At 56.1% G+C, this 24,079-nt stretch overlaps 1 protein-coding gene across 50 annotated transcripts in view; it reads right to left on the bottom strand.

The window, feature by feature from the left end:
- The window catches only part of CELF4 (CUGBP Elav-like family member 4), a 288,774-nt gene that overhangs the window by 20,346 nt on the left and 244,349 nt on the right, over positions 1 to 24,079 (bottom strand). For 16 of the 50 annotated variants that reach the window (XM_044243075.1, XM_044243084.1, XM_044243083.1 and 13 more), the window contains exons 4-9: positions 8,513 to 8,641; positions 8,003 to 8,082; positions 7,432 to 7,575; positions 6,177 to 6,324; positions 4,674 to 4,823; positions 978 to 1,043 (exon numbers count right to left, since the gene is read on the bottom strand). In XM_044243075.1, coding sequence (XP_044099010.1) covers positions 978 to 1,043; positions 4,674 to 4,823; positions 6,177 to 6,324; positions 7,432 to 7,575; positions 8,003 to 8,082; positions 8,513 to 8,641 — 717 coding nt within the window. The remainder of the gene's footprint in view (positions 1 to 977; positions 1,044 to 4,673; positions 4,824 to 6,176; positions 6,325 to 7,431; positions 7,576 to 8,002; positions 8,083 to 8,512; positions 8,642 to 24,079) is intronic. The other 34 variants (XM_044243078.1, XM_044243096.1, XM_044243111.1 and 31 more) reach the window with 3 other exon arrangements.

Here is a 24,079-nt window from a genome sequence, read left to right as displayed (position 1 = left end):
GATGCCCATTCTCTGAGCCACAGCTGACTCGGGCATACACGGTCCACCCACTCTGATGGCACCCAGGTGGGAGGGTTGGGTGCCACTGAGGTATGAGCTTGGCCTCTGGGGTCCTGCCAGGGGCTGGTCCCCAGGAGCAGAACACTGAGTTGGACAAACCTAGTGCTTTCTGCCTTCAACTGGGAAGGGTCAGAGGCGGGACAGGAATGGCCAGTGCCTTCCTCCACCTGGCCTGGCTCCCACAGGTGCAGGACCCGAGGTCAGAGCTCAGGGGTCCCAGCAGGTGAGACAGAGCTTCCCTTGACCTCCAAATGTGAGAGGCCAGCTTCACCAGAACCCCCACGTTGCCCTCAGGGGAGAGCTCTCTGGCTCTTTCTGACCTGGCCAGGCAGCAGGAGACTGGCAGCAGGGATGATTATGGTGCGTGTGAGAGAGACAGAGAATCATGGCTTCCTACAGTGGCTCACGGCCTTCCCACTCAGTGACCTAAGGCCATTTGCTCGCCACAAGGCTATCTCTTCTCACTTCTTTTTTTCTACCTCTGGCTCCCATTGCCTGTATGTGACCGGGGGGGGGGGGTCGCTCCTTCCCTCGCACCCAGGCATCTACCCTTGCCAGGCCAGTGATGTGAACTCCAGCTGCACCCCCAGAGCTGCCTTGCGATTTGAGGCCGGGGACACACCGGCCTCGGCAGCACCATGGCGGGAGGAAAATCTGGCCTCCAAGATGCATAGCTCCCCAGCAAGGTTAGGGCTCCAACTAGGGCTCCGGTTAGGAGCTTCTCCTCTGAGAAGGGTACCTGCCCTCACAGGTAAACCCTGCCTGAACACTAGGGGGAGCCGTCAAGAGGGAGGGGGGTCCTCTCCCAGGAAAGCCCTCCCTCCTCCTCCCCACCTCCCCCCAGCTGGGCCCAGGCCAAGTGTGGGAAAGGGACCCTGGTGCCCGGGCATAAGGACTGGGGCCGAGAGGGTACTAACGACCTGCATACTGCTGCACTCCAGCGTAGGCCTGCTGCAGGGGGTCCGCGGCGGTGGGGCTCTGCGCTGCAGGGGAGCCAAGGGAGCAGAAGTCAGCCATGCCCACCGGACCAGCCTCTCCCCAACCATGCCCACAAGATGAGGCTGTGGCCGCAAGGCTCTTCCCAGCCACTGTGGCGTGGCTCCCACACTGACTGGGGGCTGGGGAACGCAGGGGGTAGGCAGCTTACTCAGAAGACTGACCGGATCCTGGAGAAGGGCTGAGGGACAGTGAGTGAGGGGGCTAGAGGCTATAGAAGGGTGGGCTCCTCCGCACTTGTCCCCAGCACAAATTGGGGACAGATTCCCACCTGGGTAAAATAAAGGGCCTGTGAGGCTTCATCCCGCCACTCCACCGTCCTGGGCCACCCATTCCTGCTCAAACCCAGGCCCCTCTCCATTAGTCTCCGGGAGTTTGTCCCAGGCACGCAGGGCTTGCACTCTGAGGCTGCTCCTGAGACACCCTCTGCAGGGAGTAACCACACAATAAGGTCTCCCCCGTGGGCTGGGAAAGGGGTGGAGCCCACCGAAGCTGAAATACCAGGGGACCTCCCACCTGACATCTTGAGTCTGGGATGTCTACTGGCCAGTGTGAGGAGAGGAGCCTTAGGCTGATAATCTGGCAAATAACTTGGAGAAACTGGGCTGGGGAGAAGGCTTGACTTGTTTCTGTTGCCTCTGTTGTGCCTACAGTTGCCATGGGGGAAAGCTAGTGTGGGCACAACACTTGGTGAACAAGGGCCCTGATGACTGATGAGGTAGGGGGCTGGCCCTGGAGGCCCAGGGAGGCAAGTGGGGACACATCCAGCCTCAGCCTGTTTGAAGCAGACTAGATAACAAAGTGAGGCAGGAAGAAAATCATCTGGGCTTCTCTGTCTGGCAACTCAGGCCAGCCAAGCTAACTAGTTAACGCTAGGCTTTGGGGCCCACAGAGCAGGAAGAATTCCCAAACTTCCATTATCAGCTCTTGTCCGAAAAACTCTCAGGAACATTCCACTAGAGGAATAGCTCCCAAGCTTCAGGGGAGCCCAGGAAAGACCCTGGGGTGATAGTCCTTGGACACAGCATGGATGGCAGCATGGAAGCTGGGCCCAGGGGGGCACTGCTCAGAGTGGGGAGCTGAAGATGGGGAAGGATGCAGGTCCCTTTCTGCCTGGGGTTGTCTTGGGACAAAACCCTCACAGCAGAGACTGGAGCCAGGAGCTCCCAGTGGCGATGGTGACAGTACTGGTGCTGGTGCTTGTTGGGGCCGGCCTTCTCCTCCTTCCTGCTCCCTTTGCCTGACCCCAGGCAAAGGGAGCCCCAGCTCTAGCTCTCTAGACGGCCATGTCTAGGTTTGTCCCCTCAGTTTTCCCAGCTGCTCCAACACAACGTGTCCCTTCCTCTGGCCAGTTTGGTGACCAAGGCAAAATCTAACCTGCACCACTTCCATGGTGGTTGCTCCCAGAAGAGTGCTGGGACCATAGCAAGTGCTCGGCAAGTATGGTGACCTAAGGAGTGAGCCAGCCTCAACAGTTGAGAGAGCCGCCCTTCAGGGCTGTTACAGGAGAGGCCACACTGTGGGCATCCAACGTGCTCTCCATGAGCGAGAGAAGAGAACAGAGAAGCTACCCGGGGCTAGGAAGCAGAGAAAAGCATTTCTGAGACCCCTCTCCACTTCTTTGCTTAATGACCTCATTAGTAACTGCCAAAGAGTGAACACTTTGAAGGATCTCGCTCATTACAGTGGCTCCAAACTCTGCATTTAAAGATGGTAAATTAATTTTTTTAATGTACTACTTCTCTCCTTTCCTTCCCTCCATCCCTCCCTCCTGTTCTGGCAGGGAATTGTTTATGGGATGTGGCAGATTGTTACAAATGGGGGAGAGGAACATTTCCAAATTCCATGAGGGAAACAGCTCACAGATGCTGGAGGGGGTGGGGAAGAAACAGGTTTGTCAAAATTCAGATATCCAGATGGGCTTGCAGGCAGGAAGGAGGGGGGGGAGTGGGAGGAATGAAACCACCCAGATGTGCTGGGGAATGGATCTCCCAGCTCATGAGCCTGAGTGGGGAGGAGCCCAAGAACCTGAGATCGGTGGGGTCTCTCCTGCCTCTGGCTTCCCATGCCCCTCCCCACCTCCCTGGCCGGACTGGAGTCTTCATCCTCCAACAACACTCCAGATCCTTCAGTCCTGCCACTTCACTCTGGGTTTCTCTGGCCTCTTGTCTAGGCAGTGAGGGTTAGATCAGATCTGACCCTCAGATCTGAGGGATCTGAGCACTGGGATCCGATCAGAGACAACTCCAAGGCCAAAGTCAGGAAATTCTTCTCTATTTCTGGCTAGCATAGTGACCTTGCACTCGGCTGCTGGTGGAACTTTCATCGTCTGTGGATGTCTGGGCCTCACTCCAGACACTGAAATCAGAATCTCTGGGGTTCTTTGATTTCACAAAGTCACCCAGAAGTTACTGATGAGCAACCAGAGTAGAGAGCACTACTTTGCTCCCCAAGCTGACTTCTTCTGTCCTGGTTCGGCCAACCTCCTTGCCAGCTCTGCCCCGGGCCAGGCAGGCCCATTGGTCTCTGTGCCTCCAGGGCGGTCCCTTCCACAGAAGTGTGTTCTTGTTCATCCTCACCTCTCTAATGTCTACGTATCTGTTAAAGTAGATCTGGTCTCCTCCTTGGGAAGCTCTCTCGGGCTTCTTCAGCCTACAGAACTCTCCCTTCATTTGAATCCTTTAGCATCTCAAGGCAGAGAACTTTCACTCTCGAGGACACTCTGTTCTGCCTTATTGTCTCATTATGCTCTCCACGTATACTGTATTCCTGGCTGACTTTGACCTCTAGGGGATAGGCCCCTGTCCTGTTCTTCTTCTGGGGCCCCCTTTCCTCTGGCACAGATGACTGGGCACTTACAAGTCCTGATGGGGACTCTGTAACCTGACCATCTGCCCTCAGGGAAGGAGGACAGCATCTTCATATCTCATATTGCCCCTTGCCAGTCTACTCTAGGGCTTTAGGCCCAGCTTTCCTGCTCTCCTGTCAGTCCACCTTCAAAACTAGACAGCAGCTGCTTCAAGTCAGCTGGGCACTCTCACCACAATAGAAATACTAAGTTCTAGAGGAACAAAGTTAATCAGGAGCTGGCCTTCTGGATCTTGTGTGCTGCAATTTATGCGGGAAGCACTGGGGTGCTAGCCAAGGTTCTGATTCCCTGTCCAGCGTGCTGACCATAGTTGTGTACAGATCCCGGGACCCAAGGGGTACGTAGACGCCAAATGGACAGTTTATATGTCGTTGCTACCTTCTTATTAGAACTTTTTCTTCCTTAACACTAAGAATCTTAGCATCTATCTCCTCACTTCCTATGGGTCAAATTCACTCTCAGGTAATTTGCAGTTACTAGCCTCTCAACCTGGCTGTACAACTGTATCTATTCTCTTCTCTGTCCTGACCCTCAGACTGGCACCCCTCCAAGAAGGAGAATTTGGTATCTTCTTCCCAGTCAGGGGCTCCCTGAAGAAGGGCAGGAGGCTAGCTGTCTCTGATCACATTTGGGGTTCAACCAAGGAAGAGGCAAAAGGTAGGAGCCACATATTCCCTGTTACACCACCAAGGGCAGAGACGGAATGGACAAGGAATGTGCTACATGGGAAAGGAAGGGATACGCTTACCTGGGTACGGGTGGATGCCGTTAGCAAACACAGCTTCCGCAGCAGGTTGCCCGTTGGCCTGTGGGGGGAGGCCGGTGAAGCCGTTCACCCCAATGGGGGACGGGATGCTAGGCACAGCTGGTGCAGTGATGCCCGGAGGGGTGCTGCCACCTGGTTCCAGAGGTGGAGAGGGGTGGAGGAGGAGGGGAGGCAAGTGGAACCAAGGTGAGGAAGGCCAACCCATGGAGCTCCACCTGTTGGCTCCAAGGGCCTTGGAATGGACCTCAGACCTATCTGGGAATCATGCCTTGGGTTATTTCCCTGCATGGTAACACCACTCATCCCAACTATATCCATCCTTCAAGGCAGAGTCCAAATCTAGCCTACCCCATAAAGACTTCTATGACCAGTGACTACAACATGATCTTGGACACGCAGCACATAAACTATTCTCAGCGTCCTTGAATTTGGTCACCCTTAATTTTCGTTTCATCTTTTTCAGTGGTTGTTGCTCACCTCCAGCTAAGTCAGGATGGATTGGTCATTGTATAGCCAGTAAGGAACTTCTAAGTTGATGGCTCTGCTCTCTTGTCTGCATTACAAAAGGAGCTGATCTACCTCCCCACCAAGGAGTTTTGCTACTCTGGTGGATGAGGTCTTAATTCTGATGCTCCGGGTTGAGAATCACTGAATGGAATACTAACCAAGATCCAGCTAAGAACACACTTTGTGGGGCGCCTGGGTGGCTCAGGTGGTAAAACTCTGTCTTCGGCTCAAATGAAGGGGGATCAAGCCCCACATTGGGCTCCCTTCTCAGTGGGGAGTCGTCTTGTCCCTCTTCCCTTTCTTCTTATCCCCCTCCCTTTACCCCCTCACCCCGAGCTCAGGCTCTTTCTCACTTGCTCCCTGTCTCTCAAAAAAAAAAAAAAATCTTTAAGAAATTTTTTTTTAATAAAACAAATTTTTTAAAAAAAGAACATGACTTGTGAAAGGGGTTATTTCCAAGCCCCCTGTCCTTTAATAACTCCTGAGATCCTCTCTTGCTTATTGTGCAGTTGCCCTGGGAAAAGCCAATGAGTCTAAGTTGGGTTAAAGAAAAATGAAAAAATGGGGCTCCTTCTGTGGCTAGGCCTGGAACCTCACAAGGTCACAGAATGGGCAGGACTCTTTAGCCCTCAGAACTCCAAGGGAGGTGTTTTCGTGTGAATTTCTTTCTAGAGATCTATAAAAGAGACCAAGATGTACTGCTTCCTGACATGGCTCCATCACAGGAGGAAAACTGTCACCACCCTGAAATCATGTCGGACAACAGGTGGCACACATCCCATCTTCCCCTAGATGCTCAGAGATTAGAACATCCTCAAGAAAAAGTTCCAGAGGATGAGGCCTGCTCAGGCCCCTGCATGTGTGCTCTTGCCATAGAAACCTCCCCTGGTTGGCAAAAGTGACCGATCAGTAGGTCCCACCCTGAGCCCAGCTGCCTCCCTGCCCAATCAGGCACTGGGTCCATCCCCACCTGCTCACCTGAGGTTGGGGTCATGGGTGCGGCCGCCAGGCCATTCATGTTGAGGGCCGCCATCTGCTGCATCTGGGCGGCGGCGAAGGCAGCCATGGGGTTCAGGTAGCCGCCCTGCGCGACTGATGCCATTAGTGCCGCCTGCTGCTGCATCAGCTGGGGCAGAGGAAGTGGAAAAAATATCATGCGCTTCCAGGGGGGGCAGCCCTCCCCACCAGGGGGGCTCAGTGCCCCGGGGATCAGCCTCCAGGGGGGGCTCCAGGGGAGAGCTCGGCTCTATCTCCCCAACCCCCCCTGCCTGAGAGAACCATATTCATAAGTCATGTCAGGGCCTCAGGGACTTGAAAGTTGTGGGGGGGAGTAGACTGGATCCACGGGTGCTGCTCAGGCCTGTCAAAGGGCTGTCATCTGTGGAGATGTGACGGCCAAAGTTCTAGAGATACGGTAGATGAGTCTGTGGAACTAACTTGGCATGGATTTGTTGAAAATGATCCTCACCTGGAGTCTGCGGCCGAAGCAACAGGAGGACATGACCAGAACTCTAGGTACCCCCAGTGTTTTCAGAAAGGTGAGTGGGGACTGGGTAGTTTGTGGACATGGCCAAGTTTGGACACTGCTGAGAAAGTGAAGTGAGCTGACATCTTTAGAACAGGAAACCTGGCCTAACTCAGTGCCACTCATGTGGGGCTGTGGTTACAAGTCTGGGGCGGGGGCAGCTTGGGGGAGATGAGGACAGAGGCAGCTCCAGTGTGGAAGGAAGAAGTGGGTGGCCAGCAGCATGAGGCAGGTCCGGGGGGACCTCAGGGGAAGTGCAGCTGTGGAACACCCCTGCCGGGAGTGCCCAGAGGCCTGAGGAGCCCCTTTGGAGAGTGAGGGCAGGAGTAGAGGGGTGACAAGCAAACACCTGAGCCTCCCTCACTGCTTGGGAGGGATGCCTCCTAGGGTCTGAGTTCATGAGTGCTGAGGTAACCCCCCTTGCTGCCAGAGGCCTTCTCTCTAGCTGCTATCCTGAAGAGCCAGGACAGCAACCCCCTCCTCCTGGCAGCCAGCCTGCATCAACCTAGCCTTGTCTTAGCCCCCTCTGGCCTCCGCTCCCTGGGTTCATTCCTCTCCACTCCTCATTGCCCCAGGGCAGCAGAATATTCTGGGCCAGGAGCAGGGCTCCCCTCAGTGCTGTTAGCTGTCCTTGCTCTTTGGGGCTCCGAGCAAAGTGAGCTAGAGAACAGCTGCCCCCCACCCCCACCCCGCTGAGCCCCCACTTACTGCCTGTGCGTAGGCGCCGTAGGCCCCGAACGGGATGGCCATGGGGTTGAACATGCCCATCTGGCCAGCCATCTGCTGCATCCGCCGCATCGTGCGCTCCTTGTCAGTGTCGGCAAACTTGACCACCAGACTGGACGAGGCTCCCTGCAGCCATTAAGGCGCGTGAGGACCCCTTGCCCCAGCTGCCAACTGTCCCTGCCCTCAGCCTGGACCCACCCGATCCTCTCCAGGGGGGATGGGGGAAGGGGGTAGCGGAAGGGTAGCTCCCGCGCTTGCACTGGGCCCCGGTTTGGGATCTTAACTACACCGCGGGCGGTTTTTATCTAGGGGTAGTCCAGTTCCTTAACATCTCTGGGCTTCGGAGTCCTTGTCTGAGAAACGGGTATACTGATAATGCCTTCCTTCTCTTGGGAAGGCTGTGAGCGCCTCACGGTTGGCACGGTTTGGCACGATGTGCGGGGGCGGGGAGGGGGGCGGGGGGGGGAGGTAGGTGGGGCTCTGCGGGGCTCCCGGCCCCTCTGGGCTTCTGCCCCTCCCCAGCCCCGGCGGTGGGGGAGGGGTGGCCACTCACCGGCATAGTCTGGCTGCCGTGCAGGGCGTTGATTGCGGCTTGCGCCTCGGCGTGGGAGGAGTACTTCACAAAGGCGCACCCTGGGGGGACGGGAGAGGCTGAGCCAGGGCGCGAGGGCCCCCAGGAAGGCCAGAGAAGCGCTACAGGGTTGAGAGGCGGGGCACCGGAGGGACGGAGGGAAGAGGGCGCATCCCAGATGAAGGCAGAGAATGGGTGACCCACAGGGACTGAGAAGAGAGACATCGAGAAACACAGAGACACAGAAAGACCTGGAAGGGCCGGAGAGTTAAGAGACCCCGGAAGTCTCCCTGCCCCTGTCTGGACTCGGCGAGAGGCCTTCCCTTCCCGGGGCCGACCGCCTCGCCCCTTCCAAGTACGCTTCCTGGGCTCGCTGTTCGCTGGTCGGGTCCGTCGCCACCAGCTGGGGGCGGCCCAGGACAAGGCTGGCGGTCGGTGAGGTGCAAAGCCCGAGGCCTCGCCCGCCCGCTCCCCCGCCCCGCCCCCACGCACCCTTGCTGTTGCCATCCGGCCCGCGCAGGATGGTACACTCCTCGATGTTCCCGAAGGCCTCGAAGAGGCGGCGCACGTCGTCCTCGGACTGCTGCTTGTTGAGCATGCCCACGAAGAGTTTTCTATCTTCTGGAACAAAATTAGGAGATGCTTACCCGGGCCGGGGGAGCCGGGCTGCACCGGGGCAGGCCCGGGGGTAAGACGGCGCGACCGAAGAGGAAGGGGGAGGAGGATAGGGTAGAGCTGGGCAGGGGAGAGGGCTCATTGCTGGAGAGGAGGGGGGCGGCTGGGGCGTAGCTAGAGCAGGCTGGGCCACAGGGTGAGGGGATTGGGGGAGAGGGAGAGCATAGCCAGAGGAGGAGGTGAGGAAGGAGGGGTTGGGTCAAGGATGCTGGATGGCAGCGACTGTGCCCCCTCCCGTCCAGAGGGAGCAAGGCCACTGGTGCCGCTGCTCACCTACGGCACACACGGGTGGCCCAGGAATGGCACGTGGGTCGTTTGGGCAACCCTGCATTCCCTTCCTCCATCCTCTTAGACACACTTCACCCCCAGAGGCTAAAATTAACTCACAACAGGCAAGTCTGCCGCAGGGCCTTTGCATAGGCTGTTCCCTCTGCCCAAAGTGCCTCCCACATCACAAGGCTAAATTCTCTTCTTCTAGGTCTTAGTTTAAATATTGCTTCCTCATCAAGGTCCCTCCTTCCTGCTGTCTTTTATTCTCTGTCTCAGCTCCTCCCTCTCATGGCCCAGACTGTGTCCCTAGTTTCTGTCTAGCTCCCAGGCCCCATTACACGTCCTCAACTTGGGGGAAGAGACCAGGCATTGGTTGGAACAGCAGTACCTGGCACAGAGTGGGCCCTCAGCACAAAGTTACAGAGTAGATGAATGAATGCTGTGTGCCATTCCCAGGGTCACCCCTTCTTCCTATCTCACATTGTTTTGGCCTCCATCTGGTGTCCCTTCTTTGGTCTGGCCCTTCCTATTTCATGCTGCAAAATTTAGCCCTGGGCACTTTGGGGGGGGCGCTGCTCCTAAAGGCTGGGCTCCCTCTTCAGCCCCTCCCCCCTTGTGTTGATTCCTAGGTGGTTTGTTGACACCACCTGTACTGGCCTTGTGCTTGGGGCAGCAGGGACCACACTGGGCTATGGGCATCTGCTGCAGGGTGTAGTTGCCAGATTTCCCATCCCACAAGTTTACTGCAGTGTGCCCTCAACTCCTCCCACTGAGGTGGGGGCTGTGCTCCCTCCCCTGGAATCTGGGCGGGGCTGAGACAGCGCTAACCAATAGGGAATGGCAGAGGTGAGGCCCACTGATTTCCAGGCTAGGTCATAAAAGGGATCCACTTCTATGTGGCTGTCTTGAGGATGCTTTCTCTATGGACGCTAGCCACCCTGCCATGAAGGGCTTACAACTAATGTGCAGTGTGGCCCCATGGAAGGGAACCCAAGCCCCCAGATGACAGCTCAATCAACCACCAGACATGGGATGAATGAGTCTGCAGTTGATTCCAGACCCCAGCCTGAGTCTTCCAGCTGATGCCCAGACATCCCGGAGCAGACATAAGCCTTCCACACTATGCCTGCCGGATCCCTGAGCAGAACAAATGGTTGTTTTACTCAGTTTGGGGCAAAATTGTTTTGCAGCCATAGTACTCCCCATGGCCAGGGGAGTTCACAGAGCCGAGGGGCTGTCCTGGGGTCTGGAGCAGAGCAGAGGAAACCAATAGGTCCCTGCACCGCTGCACAGACCACCCCAGAGTCCTCCTCTTCAGGAAGACCTGACCTCTGCCCTGCCAGTACCCTTTAGTCCAGAGCACCCAGCACTGGGCACCTTCTCAATGACAGGGTGGCCCTGGGTCCCAGCGCCTTCCATGCCCAGCAGGGCATCATTGCCAGCTCCTGCTACCAGTCCTGGACTGGGCATACCACATTGCCCTTCACCAGTAGTGGGCTTCAGCCAAAGCTCTGGGGCATGGAGCCCCAGCCCTGCCACCTGCCCTTGCCTGGGCTGCTTGACCCGGCTTCCGGGGCCATCCCAGGGCCCATCCCCGGGCCCATCCCTGGCCCCATCTTCAGGGCTCTGGGACTCCAAACTCTGGTCTGGGAAGCCTAGAGGAAGGAAGAAGAGAGAGAGAGAGAGGAGCAGTGAAGTGAGGAGAGCTGGGGGCAGATAGGGTTAGGGACAGAGGGAGAAGGAACATGGCAAAAATGGAGGGAAAAGAATCAGAAACAGACAAAAAGGGGCACCTGGGTGGCTCAGTAAGTTAAGCAGCTACCTTCGGCTCAGGTCATGATCTTGGGGTCGTGGGATCGAGCTCTACATCATGCTCCCTGCTCAAGGGAGCATCTTCTCTCTCTCCCTCTGCCCCCTCCCCCTCTCATGCTCTAGCTCTCAAATAAATAAAATCTTTAAAAAGAGAGAGAGAGAAGAAGAAGGAGTAACAGAGAGCAGAGATGGGCAGAGGAGAGGGCAGAGAGAGAGGAGAGCTGGGTCAGGGACTCTGTTGAGCTCCCAGAAGCAGCAGCGGCATTCTGCAGGAAGTGGACAGAGCTTTTCAACCCTTTGGTGGAGTCCTGAGACATTGCAACTGTGGACTCGAGGCCAGCCTAGGGCTCCCCTCGCCCCCAGAACCTTTTAAAGACCGATTAAATGGGATTTCCAGAAAGACAATGAAGTGAAACCCACTGCCTCCAGCTAATCCCTGGCCGTCCTTCTTAGAAATTCCTTCTCCTCCCTGGGCATGGGAAGCCGGAGGGAAGAGTAGGCCCCTCCTCCACCTGAGCCTAATTTAAATGCTGGGACCGCAGGCCCTCGCCTTCTCCTCTCTCCTGACGTCGGAATGTATTCCTTTATTATCATTATGACAGCCTTTTGATTGCATTAAAATTCATCCACACGTGCCTTTCTATCCAGCCACTTTCCTTTTGCCAGTTTTTTTTTTTTTCCCCTTTTAATTTTTTCCTCCTCTCCCCTGAAATCTTGCCTTCCTTACAGTTCTTCAGTCTAGACCAGGGCCTGTCCTTCTGGAGGCCCTTCCTTCCAAATGTGTAAGGGGCCAGGCTCCTCCTCTCCCTGACCACCCAAATTTCTCCAAGGAAACTGCAGCTAGCCTTGCCTTTCTGGAAGACTGAAAGAAACCAAAGAAACCTGCTCCATCCTTACTCCCCCAGGGATTCTGGGGTGACCCCACCCCTACTCAAATGATGGTAATTTCCAGGATACCCCATTTGCCCCCTTTTCATTCCTGCTGGGCTTTGGTGTGATTCTAATGATTCTCTTTCAGACCAGGGGCTGGAAGGATTCTGAGTCCAAGGGTGGAACTCCTTCGGGCCCAGGCCCTGGGGCTAAACCCCAGCTCCCCTCTTTGCAGCCATAGAACTGCTTCCCACCAGGGCCTTTAGGTCTACAAAACAGGAATCGTCAGTCCTGCCTTGGGTGGGAGGTGCTAGGTTTGCAAGAGATGCTACAGGGAGGGACAGGACCTGTTGAGCAGGTCGACAGTGAGGACCATTACTCGGGGTTCTCTATCTAGGAGGAGAGGAAATGGAGTGCCACCCCCTCCTTCATTTGCCCTACCCTGATTTATTCCTGCAGCAGGAAGGAGAGAGGCAGAGCTGACAGCACATCTGCAATAGGCCGCTTCCGAACAAGGCAAAGGCCACGGGGGCTGTCGCACAGTGGCCCCAGAACTAGTGTGCTGTCCCCCAAGGGAACAAGGCCTTAGAGTGGCAGAGCGGGACCAGGCCCTGGAGAACATGAGAGGTCCTGCCTCTTTGCAGATGAGGAATTAGGAGCACAGAGGTTGCTCCAAAACACACAGCTGCTGCCTCCCTGGGTCTCTTGACTTCCCAGTCCTATAACCCCTTGCTCCTGCCTCCCTGCTCTTTCTAAATGTGAGTGCCTGTGTCCGTGGGGGTGGGAAGCACCTGGGGTTCGAAGAGAGCAGGACTGTGACACCCCGGAAGGGCTGGGCAACAGAAGGTAGGCACTAGGCCTGGGCCTTGCCTGAACCCAGAGAGGGCAGCTCAACCCTCTGTGCCCTGTGTCCTCCCACCAGTGCTAGGGACTGCATGGTCTACAGCACCCCCAGATAACGCATGGATAAAGTATGCAGTTCTGGGTCCAGAGAAGGTGTTCATGGCTATCTTAGAGCAGGGCCTGGATCAGAGCCCCTGGCCTCTATCCTGGGTCCACCTTCCGGTGGTTCCTTCAGCAAGCACTTACTGAGCACCTACTGTGAGAGAGACAGCCAGGAAATAGCTCTGGACTGGGCACTAGCGGGACCAACAGTGGAGGTGGGGAGTGTTCAGATGCTGAAGCCTTCCAGGAGGAAAGCGGGGCTGGAGCTATGCTGTCCAGAGGACAGGTGGGGGTGGGTGGCGGGGGGCTCTAGGCTCACAACAGAATTTGAACAAAGTCTCAGAGTTGGGAGGAATCCCTAAGGCTGCTCTTGTCATCCACCCCTAGGGGTCCCTGCACGCCTCAGGGCTTGCAATGGGGGGACCTGCTCAAGTTCAGTTTTGCCTTTCCAGCAGCCTTGTGCCTCTCCCTTCACCAACACACACCTCTCCTGTTCCTCTAGCTTCAGGAGTCTTTTTTATTCTCCTAGAACCTCAGTCTAATTAAACATCAGTTTCTCAACCTCTACAGAGCACTGGGTGCCAGCCCCCAGGAGCCATACAGAGGTGGATAGGTGCTTTTGAAAAGGCAGTGGCATCTGGTTGCCAGAATCTTGGGCTTTTTCCAATCCCTGAGAGAGAGAGAGAGAGACTCCTGCACTCTTTCACTCCGGACCTCAGGGCAGGATGGGGCCAGGTTGGAAGGATTTGCATTTTCAAAGGAGGGCCCAGAAAACACCGAAGCCATATAACCCCAAGGCTGGTTCAGGACCCGCCCCTACACAGGCTGTCTCAGGATGGTGCCTGGAGGGTGGGGGGAAGGGCAGATGTCCAGGGAGCTTCTCCAGGGCCCTGCAGGGGGAGTGGGGCCCTGAGTCGGGTGGAGGCGGATGGCGGCAGGGCCCCTTTGGCTTGCCAAATGGCAGCCCTAGCGCTAATGCTCAAATTCCGGTTTAATTTCCAAAACTCGATTCACTCATTACCATGGGCATTAAACAATATTTCCTGCTTAAGGAGAGACGGCACTGTGGGTGAATGTTCAGATGGTTAATGCCTTTTATTGCCACAGTAGACTTTTACTGTTCTCTTTCCTCCGGCTGCTGACGGAGGATTTGTGGGAGGATGGAGGGGAGCTGGGGAGAACCCCAGGGCTAGGGGCCAGCGTGGGGAGTAGGTGGCTTTGAGGTCTGTGGCTGGTGGGGAGGGCAGAGGAATTGGTGGGGGGCTTGGCTGCTGGTGGGGATACAGGGCCAGGCAGGCAAGAGACACTTTACTTTGGGTCCCGGGAGACCCAAAGACAGCGGTTTGGGGAGTGAGGAGAAAATGCCAGACGTTCACAGTCACTGAATCAGAGGTCTTCCCTCCTGCTCTGCAGGCTTTGGACCCCAAGGTGCTCCAGCTGGGGCCAGAGCCGAGACCCCGAGGTGTCCCACGTTCCTGCCTCAGCTGTTGGCAGAACCAGGAGCTCTGAGGCCCATCCCATGCGGGCACCTCAAGCATCTCCCAGGCTGTTTTGGGACCTGGGGACTTCCCCAGGTGCCTCTTGGATTCCAGAACCATCTGCTCTCCCTGGAGATGATCTCAGGGCTCCAGGGTCCACAGAGAGTAAGTCTGAGGGGAAAAGGCTTACTCCTGACCCCTAACTTCACTGTGGATCAGGAGGACCTCCAGTAGAAGGGACAGGAGAGACACACCAACTGGATGGGTGGGGTGGGGGTGGGGAGACATCTTTCAGGCAGTCACGGAGGCTGTCTGTCAAACCAACCTCAGGCAGGTCACGTACCTCCCCGCGCCCCTGTTTCCTCATCTGTAGAGGGCGGGAATAGCTGCTGTGCCCACCGTGTCAGCCTGTAGGAGTTAAATGAGCTGAACACACAGGGTTTTAGCACAGAGTGAATGCTCCGCAAGTGCACCCACTGTGCCACTTACAGCTCTTACCGTGCTCACCCCCCTGCGGGGGGTACCCCCACCCTCATCCGCAAGGGAGTGGAGAGGACCCCCACCCCATACTTTGAGATGAACAAAGTCATGCTTGCCCAGCCCGGCCGAGAAGCCAGGCTGTCCTTTGCACTACCCTGCCCAAATGACAGTGTTTGGGGGACCACAAATTGACCCCCCAGCCTCCTCCAGGAGGGCTACCCGGATTGACCCAATTTTAGTATATGTGCTTCGGAAGCGAGCACAGCCTGGATAGGTCCAAAATGAGGCCTTTCTCCCAAAGTTACACTGAGCCCCACCATGTGCCATTTCCACCAGTATGGCTGGTCCAGACCCACTAAGTCCCTTTGGCTCCTAAGGGACCAGCAGGCCTCAAACCAATCATACGGATCGAAATCTGTGCCCTTTTCAAGACTGATTATGCCCCAATCCAGGGCCTAAGACCTCCCAGGCCTCTTATTTGTCAGCCCTAGTAGAGGTCCCCCCACCCCAGGAAAGCAGCACGCAGACTCAAATCTGCCTTCCAAGTAGGGGTGGTTGACAGGGCGGTTGGGGGGGTGCTCCTCTCATCACAGGGATCCCCACAATTGCCCCCCTCAGGTTTGTGGGGGCTGTTTCCAGCATCCGTCCCTCATCCTGGGTTAGGGGCCTGGGTTCAATCCCTCTGCAGCCCTGAGATGGGGTCAGCCTCCCTCCAGAGAGTCAGTCCTTTCACCTGGGACATGGCCTGGGACATGGGGTAACAAGCCCAGCGGACGGTTCTCAGCAGGCAGTGAAAAATGAGGAGAAGAGTTGTGCCCTCCTCAGTCCCCACAGCACACACGGAGTCAGAGCCAGAGCCAGACCAGGGGAGGCAGCTGGGCGGGGGCTGTCTCCCCCTCCAAGGATAAAAGCCTTCCTGCCTGGCAAGAAGGCTGAGGGAGACATCAAACCAGATCAAAGGCTGCTGGAGCTGGGCTGGGGCTTCCTCTCCACCAGGGATGCAAATGAGGACCCTCAGCCAGCTCCGGCCCGGCCCTGGGGGAGGCGGGGGAAGGCGGTGCCAGGCCTTGATCTCCCAGCTCCCTCCTGACAGGCAGCGTTTGATGTGGGGGTGGGACGAGGCAGGAGCCACAGAACTGCATGCAGTCCCCTCAGTCGCGTTCCTTCAGCCAGCCTGCCTCCCTGCACGTCAGGCTCTGCCCTGAGCCCTGTGGGTCACCCCTCACTGTCTCCTGACACCCACCCAGGCCCGTGCTATCTGCTCTCCACACAGCACGTGGAGGGGTCAGTTCAAATCCCAGGCAGAGACCATCTATTTGCGGCTCAAACCTCACACAGCTCCCATTTCACTGGGAACAAGCCCAGTCTTCTGGAGGTCGGTAGGCAACGACACTCCATTTGTCCTGGGTCCCTCCTTCCCTCTGCTCCACACACCTAGGCCTCCAGGCTGTCTCAGGAACCCTCCTGTGCTTCCCTGCCCGGGGCCTTTAAGTGTCCTGTTGCTCCTCTCGTCTCAGAGATCATGTTCTAGACATCTCCGGAGCCCTCACTTCCTGAGAGCCTTCCATCGCGTGTCACCGCGCGTGGAACTTTCCTGACCATGCTACTTCAAATCACAGCCTTCATTCCCCTGCCTTCTTCCCTGTATTTTTTTTTAAGCAGTGTTTTTTTTTTTTTTTAAGATTATTATTTATTTATTTGAAAGACAGAGATCACAAGGAGGCAGAGTGGCAGGCAGAGAGAGAGAGAGAGAAGAAAAGCAGGCTCCCCGCAGAGCAGAGAGCCTGATGTGGAGCTTGATCCCAGGACCCTGGGATCATGACCTGAGCCGAAGGCAGAGGCTTTAACCCACTGAGCCACCCAGGCAACCCTGTATTTTTTTCATAATGTGAATCACCTTATTTTACTCACTGATTTATCTCCAGCCTCCCTTCTATAGAGGCCAGGATGTGAGTCCATTTCACTCACTGCTGAAGGTCCAACGCCTGGAGAACTTGGCATGTCGAAGATGCTCCTAAATATTCATTGACATGAATAAAGGAACCCGTTTGCTCAGTGAGCCTCAGGCTCAGGGCTCGGATGAAGCTGGCATGGGGGCAGGTGCCCGGGAGGAGGCACTGATCTCCAGGAATTCTCAGTAGGAAAGGAGGGGCCTGGAGATGAGTGCAGGCGCAGAGCCTGGAGCAGTGAGCTGTGTGGGCAGGGCGTGGCCAGGGTTCTCTGAGGATTGGGCTGGGCCCTAAGGGATTCGCAGGCCGGGTCTGCCAGGTAGAAATCGGGAGCCACAAACATCCCAGGTCTGGGAGCAGCACATGCAAATATTCTCCACACACCTGCACTCTGAGCACCTCCCTCAAGGCCTGGCCCGTCACCTCTGACCCCTGCACACTTGGCCTGGGACTCACAGTCTCCGTCTAGGGTCCTTGCCTGTGTCTGTTCTCACTGCCAACCATGTGCTCCCCAGGCTGGGCCTAGCTCCCCAATTCACAGCAGCAGCCTTCCCAGCCCCCGTGTCACCCTTTTATGACCAGAACGTCACAGAACGTCCACTGCCGGAGGTCTGCACTGATCAGATCAATTCCCTCCCCGGACTGACTTGCTTACAGGAAGAGGTGGTTAAAACAGCAACAATAGTACAAATCATCATGGTTCTCCTGTACCGAACACTCTCTTTAACCCAGGCCGTGAGAGAAGCTCTTCACAGGTATTGTGGCTATTTCATTATTACCACTGTGTAGATGGAGACCTTGGGGCCCAGGAGAGCTGAGTATCTTTCCCAGGATTGCACACTTAGTCATCAGTGAAGCCAAGCCCACACTCAGTGATCTGAGCTGAGCTCTCCCGTCACCCTCCCTCCAGGGGAGGACAGTGTTACCTGGACATCTCACTTCCTCTCCTTTCTCGCCACCCCTCCACCTGCACACAGAAAGCAGCAAGGGCTTGATGGCCCACTGCTTCTCCACGTCCAGGGCTTCGCTTCAGAGCCCGGAATGGGACCCAGGCAGGGCACCTATAACCTGCTGCTCAGTAACAAGATAGCAGCAGGCTCCCCTTCTCCTGAAGGCCCAGAGACCTCTCTTCAGGCCTCACAGGCCTTCCCCGAGCTCACTCACCCCTCTGCCCAAAGTCCAGCTGTCTTAACTTCCCCAGGTGACAAGGAAATATGCTCTTTCCTGGTGAGTCCTCAGGCCTTCCCCTTCCCCTGTCTAGGCTGCAGGGTCCTGTCGCCTCCCCACACAGGACAGGGGACCTGTTGGCGGAATCCACCCTCAGGGCGGTCAGTGCCCCTCCAGCCCCCTGGTGGCTGCCCGGAGCACAGCTGTGACTCTGCCCACAAGGGCTTGCAACAGGTTTCAGGAGACAGGACCAGAGCATGGGGACTGGCACCACCCTGGGGGCCATAAATGGCCCCTGCACACTGGTCCCTTACACTACTAGAGGCTTTGGGCAGGCATAGGGGGCCTGAATTGTGCAAGAACTGAGTCCCGGAGGTTCAGTACAGGTGAGGGGCCCGGAGACCCCCACTGCACCCTTGTTGCCTCCCTCTCTGACTCTCCGACCCTCAACCCACCCAGAGTCTGCACCGGGCCTCCCAGGGGGAGCCTGGGTCACGAGGTGGCTCTATGGAGAAGTCACCTTTCTCAGGGGCAGCGGCGCGCAGCCGTCTCTCCAGGTAAGTGAGATCTGCTTGGATCTGCTACAGTATCCTTACCAGGCGTGCGGCGCAGGGCAGACGGCCTGGGGTTCTGCTGGGACTTCTCGGCAGCCGAACCCTGTTGTCTAATGGGGTTTCCACCGGCATCTGGTGCTCTCTGCAGCATTTCACCCATCACAGGATAATTTATAGCATAATGGGGCCTTTTTCCCTTTATATCATGTGGGAGCATAAATTATGGCCAGTTTGTCCTCGGTGCTCAAGGAGACAGACAAAGCCAGGCTTTATTCCCACAAAAAGAGGTGACTTCCGCAGGGGACAGGTGGGCTAGTGTGGCTGGAGGATGCTGGCTCACAGGAGGAGAGACCCAGGAATGCCATTAAGAACATCTCATTGGCAGGACTGAGAAGCTAGTCAAGGTGGCCATAGGTACTGGGGCAGAAGCGAAAAGACCTGCTTGGGGCCACTCGTCTCTATTCACTTCTGCTTGGGGCTTGTCTGGTGCACGGTAGAGCTGTGCAGCTGTGGCTTGAGGGATGTGGTCGGCCCTCAGAACCCTGAACCCCAACTACAGCTCACCCTCATCCCCCCAGTGGTGGCCGAACTTACTACAGCCTTACGGAGCGAGGGGCTGGTCCTGGGTCTACAGCCTTACGGAGCGAGGGGCTGGTCCTGGGTCTACCCCGCTCCTCCCCTGTCTGCACAGCAGGGGAATGGGGCAAACCCTCTGCTTGTCTGACCCATGGCCCAGTTTTCACATTGAGGGTGGGGCTTCTTGTGGGACAAGGAGGAGAGCAGTGTCCTGACTTCCCACAGCCTGCTGCCCGTCTTACTGGGGAGGGGCAAGCACCTTGGGGTCAACCTTGCTAGTCTAATACAGCAGTGGTCATCCTTGAACCCAGAGACCACATCTACTAAGCCCAGTCCCCAACCCGGACACTGTGAGGAAGACTTCTGGTGAGCCTGGATGGGATCATCAGAGGGCTCTCAACCCACCCTCCTCTGGCACCACCCAGTGTAGGGGTGACATTTCCTGAACACCCTAGCAGGAGTCTCAAGGCAGCCCAGAAGACAGGTGTCTCACATGCCCCACCAAAGAGCCCAATCCTGCCCAGAGCCCAAGCTTTTCCCTAGAAAAACAAAGCCTGCTCCTCCTTCCTTGGTATCTCCTTTCCAGAATAACAGCAGGAGTCTTGGATCTTATAAGATGCTGGTTCTTGCCTCTGACTGCTAGGAAAATCACCTGGAGGCTTTCAAAAATACGGATGCCTAGGGCCAGCTTCTGAGATTAGGGACTAGTCTGGAGCCCAGGAATCAACCGAATTGGCTTTGGTTTTTCGTTTCTTTGAAGGCCACTCAGGTATTTCCAACGTGCAGCCAGGGCTGGGAAGAGCTGTGATGGGTCTCCAGCCTGCTCCTGGCCATCTCCCCCTCAGGAACCACCTCTCCAGCCCTAGGCCTGCCTGCAGGAGCTCAGCCCTCCAGACGGCGGGATTCTGTGCCTGCTGGTGCTAAGGGGGAAGATGGCATCCACTTTCTCTGCCCCAACCCCTGAAGCTGGGCCAGCCCTGCTCTGAGAGGAGGGTCCTGGCCTCTTCCATGAACCCTCAGATTTCCTTCCTATCCATCTTTGGTCCAGCCACCTTAGCCCTCCTGGAGTCTCCGCTGTCCCCCAACCCCCTTCTCCAAGTACACATGAATTAACTCATGACTGATAATGGACTTCAGAGAGACACAGAGATGGATGGATAGCAGACATGATTAATAGATGTTAGATACCCAGATTAAATGTTGGATGATAGATAGATACACAGACGAGAGAAAAATGATTGCTGAAAGCAGATAGATTTATGATCAATGGGAGTTAAATAGCAATGGGTAAATGTGGGTGGATGGATGGCCACAGTGTTCCTGAGGGCTTCCGATAATGGGGTCTAAATGCCAAAGGTCAGAAAACTAGTGGTGGCCACACCTGTGAGGGTGTCAGCTCTCAGAACAAGAAGGAACCTGGGTCTGCTTAAGACCGGTCTCGAACCAACTTTCTCTTTCAACTCAGGTTCCTGAGCCTCCACCTTCTCTGATGGGCTTGTTGTTTCCGTAGGTTTCTGGGGGGCTCATTTCTTGCAGATGCCTGAAGCTTCTCTATGATGCTTCCTTGAGCCCGCAGGCAGGCTGGGGGCTCTTCCTGAGCCCCCACTGTACCTCATAAGGACCTCCCTTCCTGCCCATCTCTCCCATAGGTGCAGGGACCCCAGAGGTCAAGGCCACGCCCTCCCACCCCACAGAGCAGGTTGGTTTTGGAGTGTGGCAGGCCGGTCCAGCCCCTGGAGTTGGATGACAGGTGTTGGCCCATATGGCCCTGCAGAGATTCATGCGTTCCCTCCTTCTCTCGGGGACCATGCCCTCAGAGAGGACAGTGAGAGCTGACTCGTGCCTAGCACTTGCTTAGGAGCGCTCTCATTTCGTGAGGTGGGTTCCACCGTTATCTCAATTTACAGATGAGGAGACTGAGGCACAGAGCGGTTTGGCAACTTGCTGACGGTCCCCGAGCTCATCGACAGCGCGGCCAGGATTTGAACCCATGTGGTCTGGCTTCCCATCTCTCATCTACAGACCCTATCACTCCCTGGTCTGCTCACCAGACTGGATGGTTGTGAGGCTCGGGGAAGCTGAGAACATGGGGCTCTGGGAACTGGAAAGGCCGAGAATTTGCGAGACATTTTTTCTAATGACTAATGAGATGGTGAGGGGAGTGTCTGCTTCATCAGGAAAACAAACTGTTCTGAAGGGCGGCAGCATGGTAGCTGTCGAGTGTGGCTGCCCCTGCTGATGACAGAGCCACCTGCTCTCATCACCCAGGGGCCCTCCCGAGGCTGGCCGTGTCAGGTAAGTCACAGAGTGGCAGAAAGGGGACACTCCGTGTTTCAGAAACCAGCTTGCCTGCTCTGGACACCTTCTTGTATCAGGCCTGCAGATGGTCCACAAACTCTGTTCAAGGGACAGTGTCAGGAGGTAAGGGAGCTGACCTGAGCCTCGGGTCGAAGTGCATCTGGACCGGGGCCTGAATGACCCTACTGCGGAAGGGCAGCGCCAGCCATTAGAGGCTGGGCCACCCCACCCAACTAATCTGGGAAGAGTGAGGCAGGGAGGGGTGGGGACAAGGAAGGAAACCTGCCGTGGGCGCACAGAGGAGAGAACGTAGAGTTCTTGCAGCACAAGTGCCCGTCTGCAAGGAGCGCTGTTTCGAAAAGCAAGACACAGCCTGGCACCAACAGGTCTTGCTAAGGGCAGCTGGCGGTGACACGCATGTGAGGCCCACTCTGCATGGAGCAGCATGTCTGGGAGGGAAGGAGGAGGGTGAGCCCCCGGCTCCCCACCCAGTCCTCCCTGCTCCGCCACCGTCAGACTCTCCCGCGGGTGATGGCACTAGCTGCCCTTCCGTGCCAACTGGACATTTGCAGACATCTGCCCCCTTCTCACTACCATGCTTCAAGATAACACGGTTATATCCCCATCCGACAGATCAGCAAACTGAGGCTCCCAGAGGCCGGGTGACAGGCTCAGGCTCAGGCTCACCCCGGCAGTAAGTGGCGTCTGTCTCCGACAGCTGTGCCGAGCCTTCTTTGGTGTGCAAAATAGAATCTAACTCACGTGTGCCTGCCCCAGGGCTTGGCATTCTGTCCTTTGGGTTCTAGGCCTTTGTGCTCAGCTCTGTCTTCTTCCAGGAGCCTTTGAAATGTGGGGGCGCCTGTCATTTCAACCTGATTGATTTTACCAGAAAACGAACTGTCTGATCAGAGGCACCAGAAAAGCATGGAGGCCCCAGTGCCTGAGAATAGAGAAGGGGAAGGAGAAGAGGAGGCGTGGGGCTGCAGAGGGCAGCTGGCGCCTGGGAGGAGGACTGCATGGTGCTGGGCTAGAGGCTGGTCTGCAATCATAGTGGGAGGAACGGTGGGGCCAGGTGCATGGACGGTGGGAAGTGTGGGCTACAGCAGGAGTCCCGCCCCCGGGCTTGGAGTGAGGAAGAGGAGGCCGAAGAAGCAGGAGGAGCCAGAGAAACAGGAGGAGGAGAAGAGGGGATGACAACAGCTCTCAGCCTGCGTCCCCCATTGGTGGCGACAGGGACTGCCCCCACCAGCGGCCCCTCTCTCTCCTCCCAGCAGCGCTCAGCGGCCAGATAGCCAAGGGCAGGGGTGCCGTCCGACCTTGGGGTCCCAGGCACTTCAAGGTTTGTCTGCCGACTGCATCTGAAACACCTCACTCCCAGGTAGATGTGACTATTTTTCAAATGCACGTAGATGCTGTTGCGATGTTAAAAGTACCAATTCATTTAAAAGCGCTGCTGAACTCAAGGTAGCTTATTGCCGTTTTGCATTCTCTCAAACAATGGAAACTCAAAGTAAAACATCTGTCAAGGGGGGTGCTGATGAATTTTTGATGTTAAAAATGGCTCTTAACCTTGAAAAGTCTGGGCGTGCTGATCCAAGGAAGACAGCAGGAGCTCAAGGAGCAGAATGTGCCCTACCATAGCTTAACCCTAGGCCCCGTGCCATGTCACCTGCGAGACCACCCAGAGGGGACGATCGTGATGGGGGCAGCAGGCTGCGCCCCAGACCTGCAGTTAGGAAGCTCGAGTTTAGCCCTGAGTCTCCTGAAACTGTGACCTGGGCCCAGCCTTTCAGCAGATGCTGGCCAGGGAGTTTCTGTGCTTTGCCATCGGGGGTGCCTAGAGTGGTGCCTATCCCACAGCGCAAGCTCAAGAAATGCTGTTTGAACAAACAGTATCAGTAACCCACATGTCAATGAGTAGGTTTAGTCTGAGAACATTGAGAGTTGGGAGGGGAGCCTGGCCCCACACCCTAGTGTGACCCGAGTCAACCTTTAACGAAGATAGGATAGGACCCTCCTTGGCCTTTTTGGCTAGGGGCCTGGGTTTGGTTCCCATCAGCTGTGAATGGGGTAGGGGCCTCAGCCTGGCCTCCCCGCCTTAGTCGGGCAACAGGATAATTAAGGCCTCCTGCACTGGGCCAACCGAGGGACCCAATGGGGGAGGACATGGGGATTTAGACTCCCTTTGAATAATGAGCAGCTCCTGGAGTGTTGACCACTATTCATCCACCTCCCCTGACCCTAGCACACCGAAGATGTCCCTCCTAGGCCTCCAGGGTCCAGAAATATCCCTGAGAGCAACCTATTTTTGACCAACTCTATTTAGATAGAACCCATATTTGATACAGCCTTCTTTCTAACCTTTGTAAAAACTGACTAGCCCCTTGTCTCTGACCAGCACAGCAAGGCCCTATGTCCCCTCGAATACTTTGCCAGTTCTAGGAAACTAATAATGGTGGGCACTGAGCTAACAAGGTTTTCCTTCCCGGTGAGGGTACTTTTTTTTTTTTTTTTTTTTTTTAGATTTTATTATTTATTTATTTATTTATTTTTAAGATTTTATTTATTTATTTGACAGAGATCACAGGTAGGCAGAGAGGCAGGCAGAGAGAGAGAGGGAAGCAGGTTCCTCGCTGAGCAGAGAGCCTGATGCAGGGCTCGATCCCAGGACCCTGAGGTCATGACCCGAGCCGACAGCAGAGGCCCCAACCCACTGAGTGACTCAGGCGCCCCCCGGCGAGGGCATTTTAACAAGGCCCTCCGAAGCCTTAGTCCAAAGGAAGGAATGGAAGGAATGGAGGTTCATGGTGACCAGTCCGGCCCCCTGGACAACAGGGGAAGATGTGTGGTGGCTTGAAAACCTTCCAAGACTCTTAAGTCACTCTATAGAAGTCCCCACCCACTCTGTCTTGGACAGGGCTATGCTTGGAAAAGGTTTCCAGAATGGCTTGCTATCTGCCTTTGCTCCTTCCCTTCTGCCCAGAA

This window comes from Neovison vison, chromosome 3 (genome assembly GCF_020171115.1).
Source record: "Neovison vison isolate M4711 chromosome 3, ASM_NN_V1, whole genome shotgun sequence".
In the NCBI taxonomy this organism is placed as follows: domain Eukaryota; kingdom Metazoa; phylum Chordata; class Mammalia; order Carnivora; family Mustelidae; genus Neogale; species Neogale vison.
Note: the sequence above shows the minus strand (reverse complement) of the source record. Positions and strands in the feature narration are given on the sequence as shown.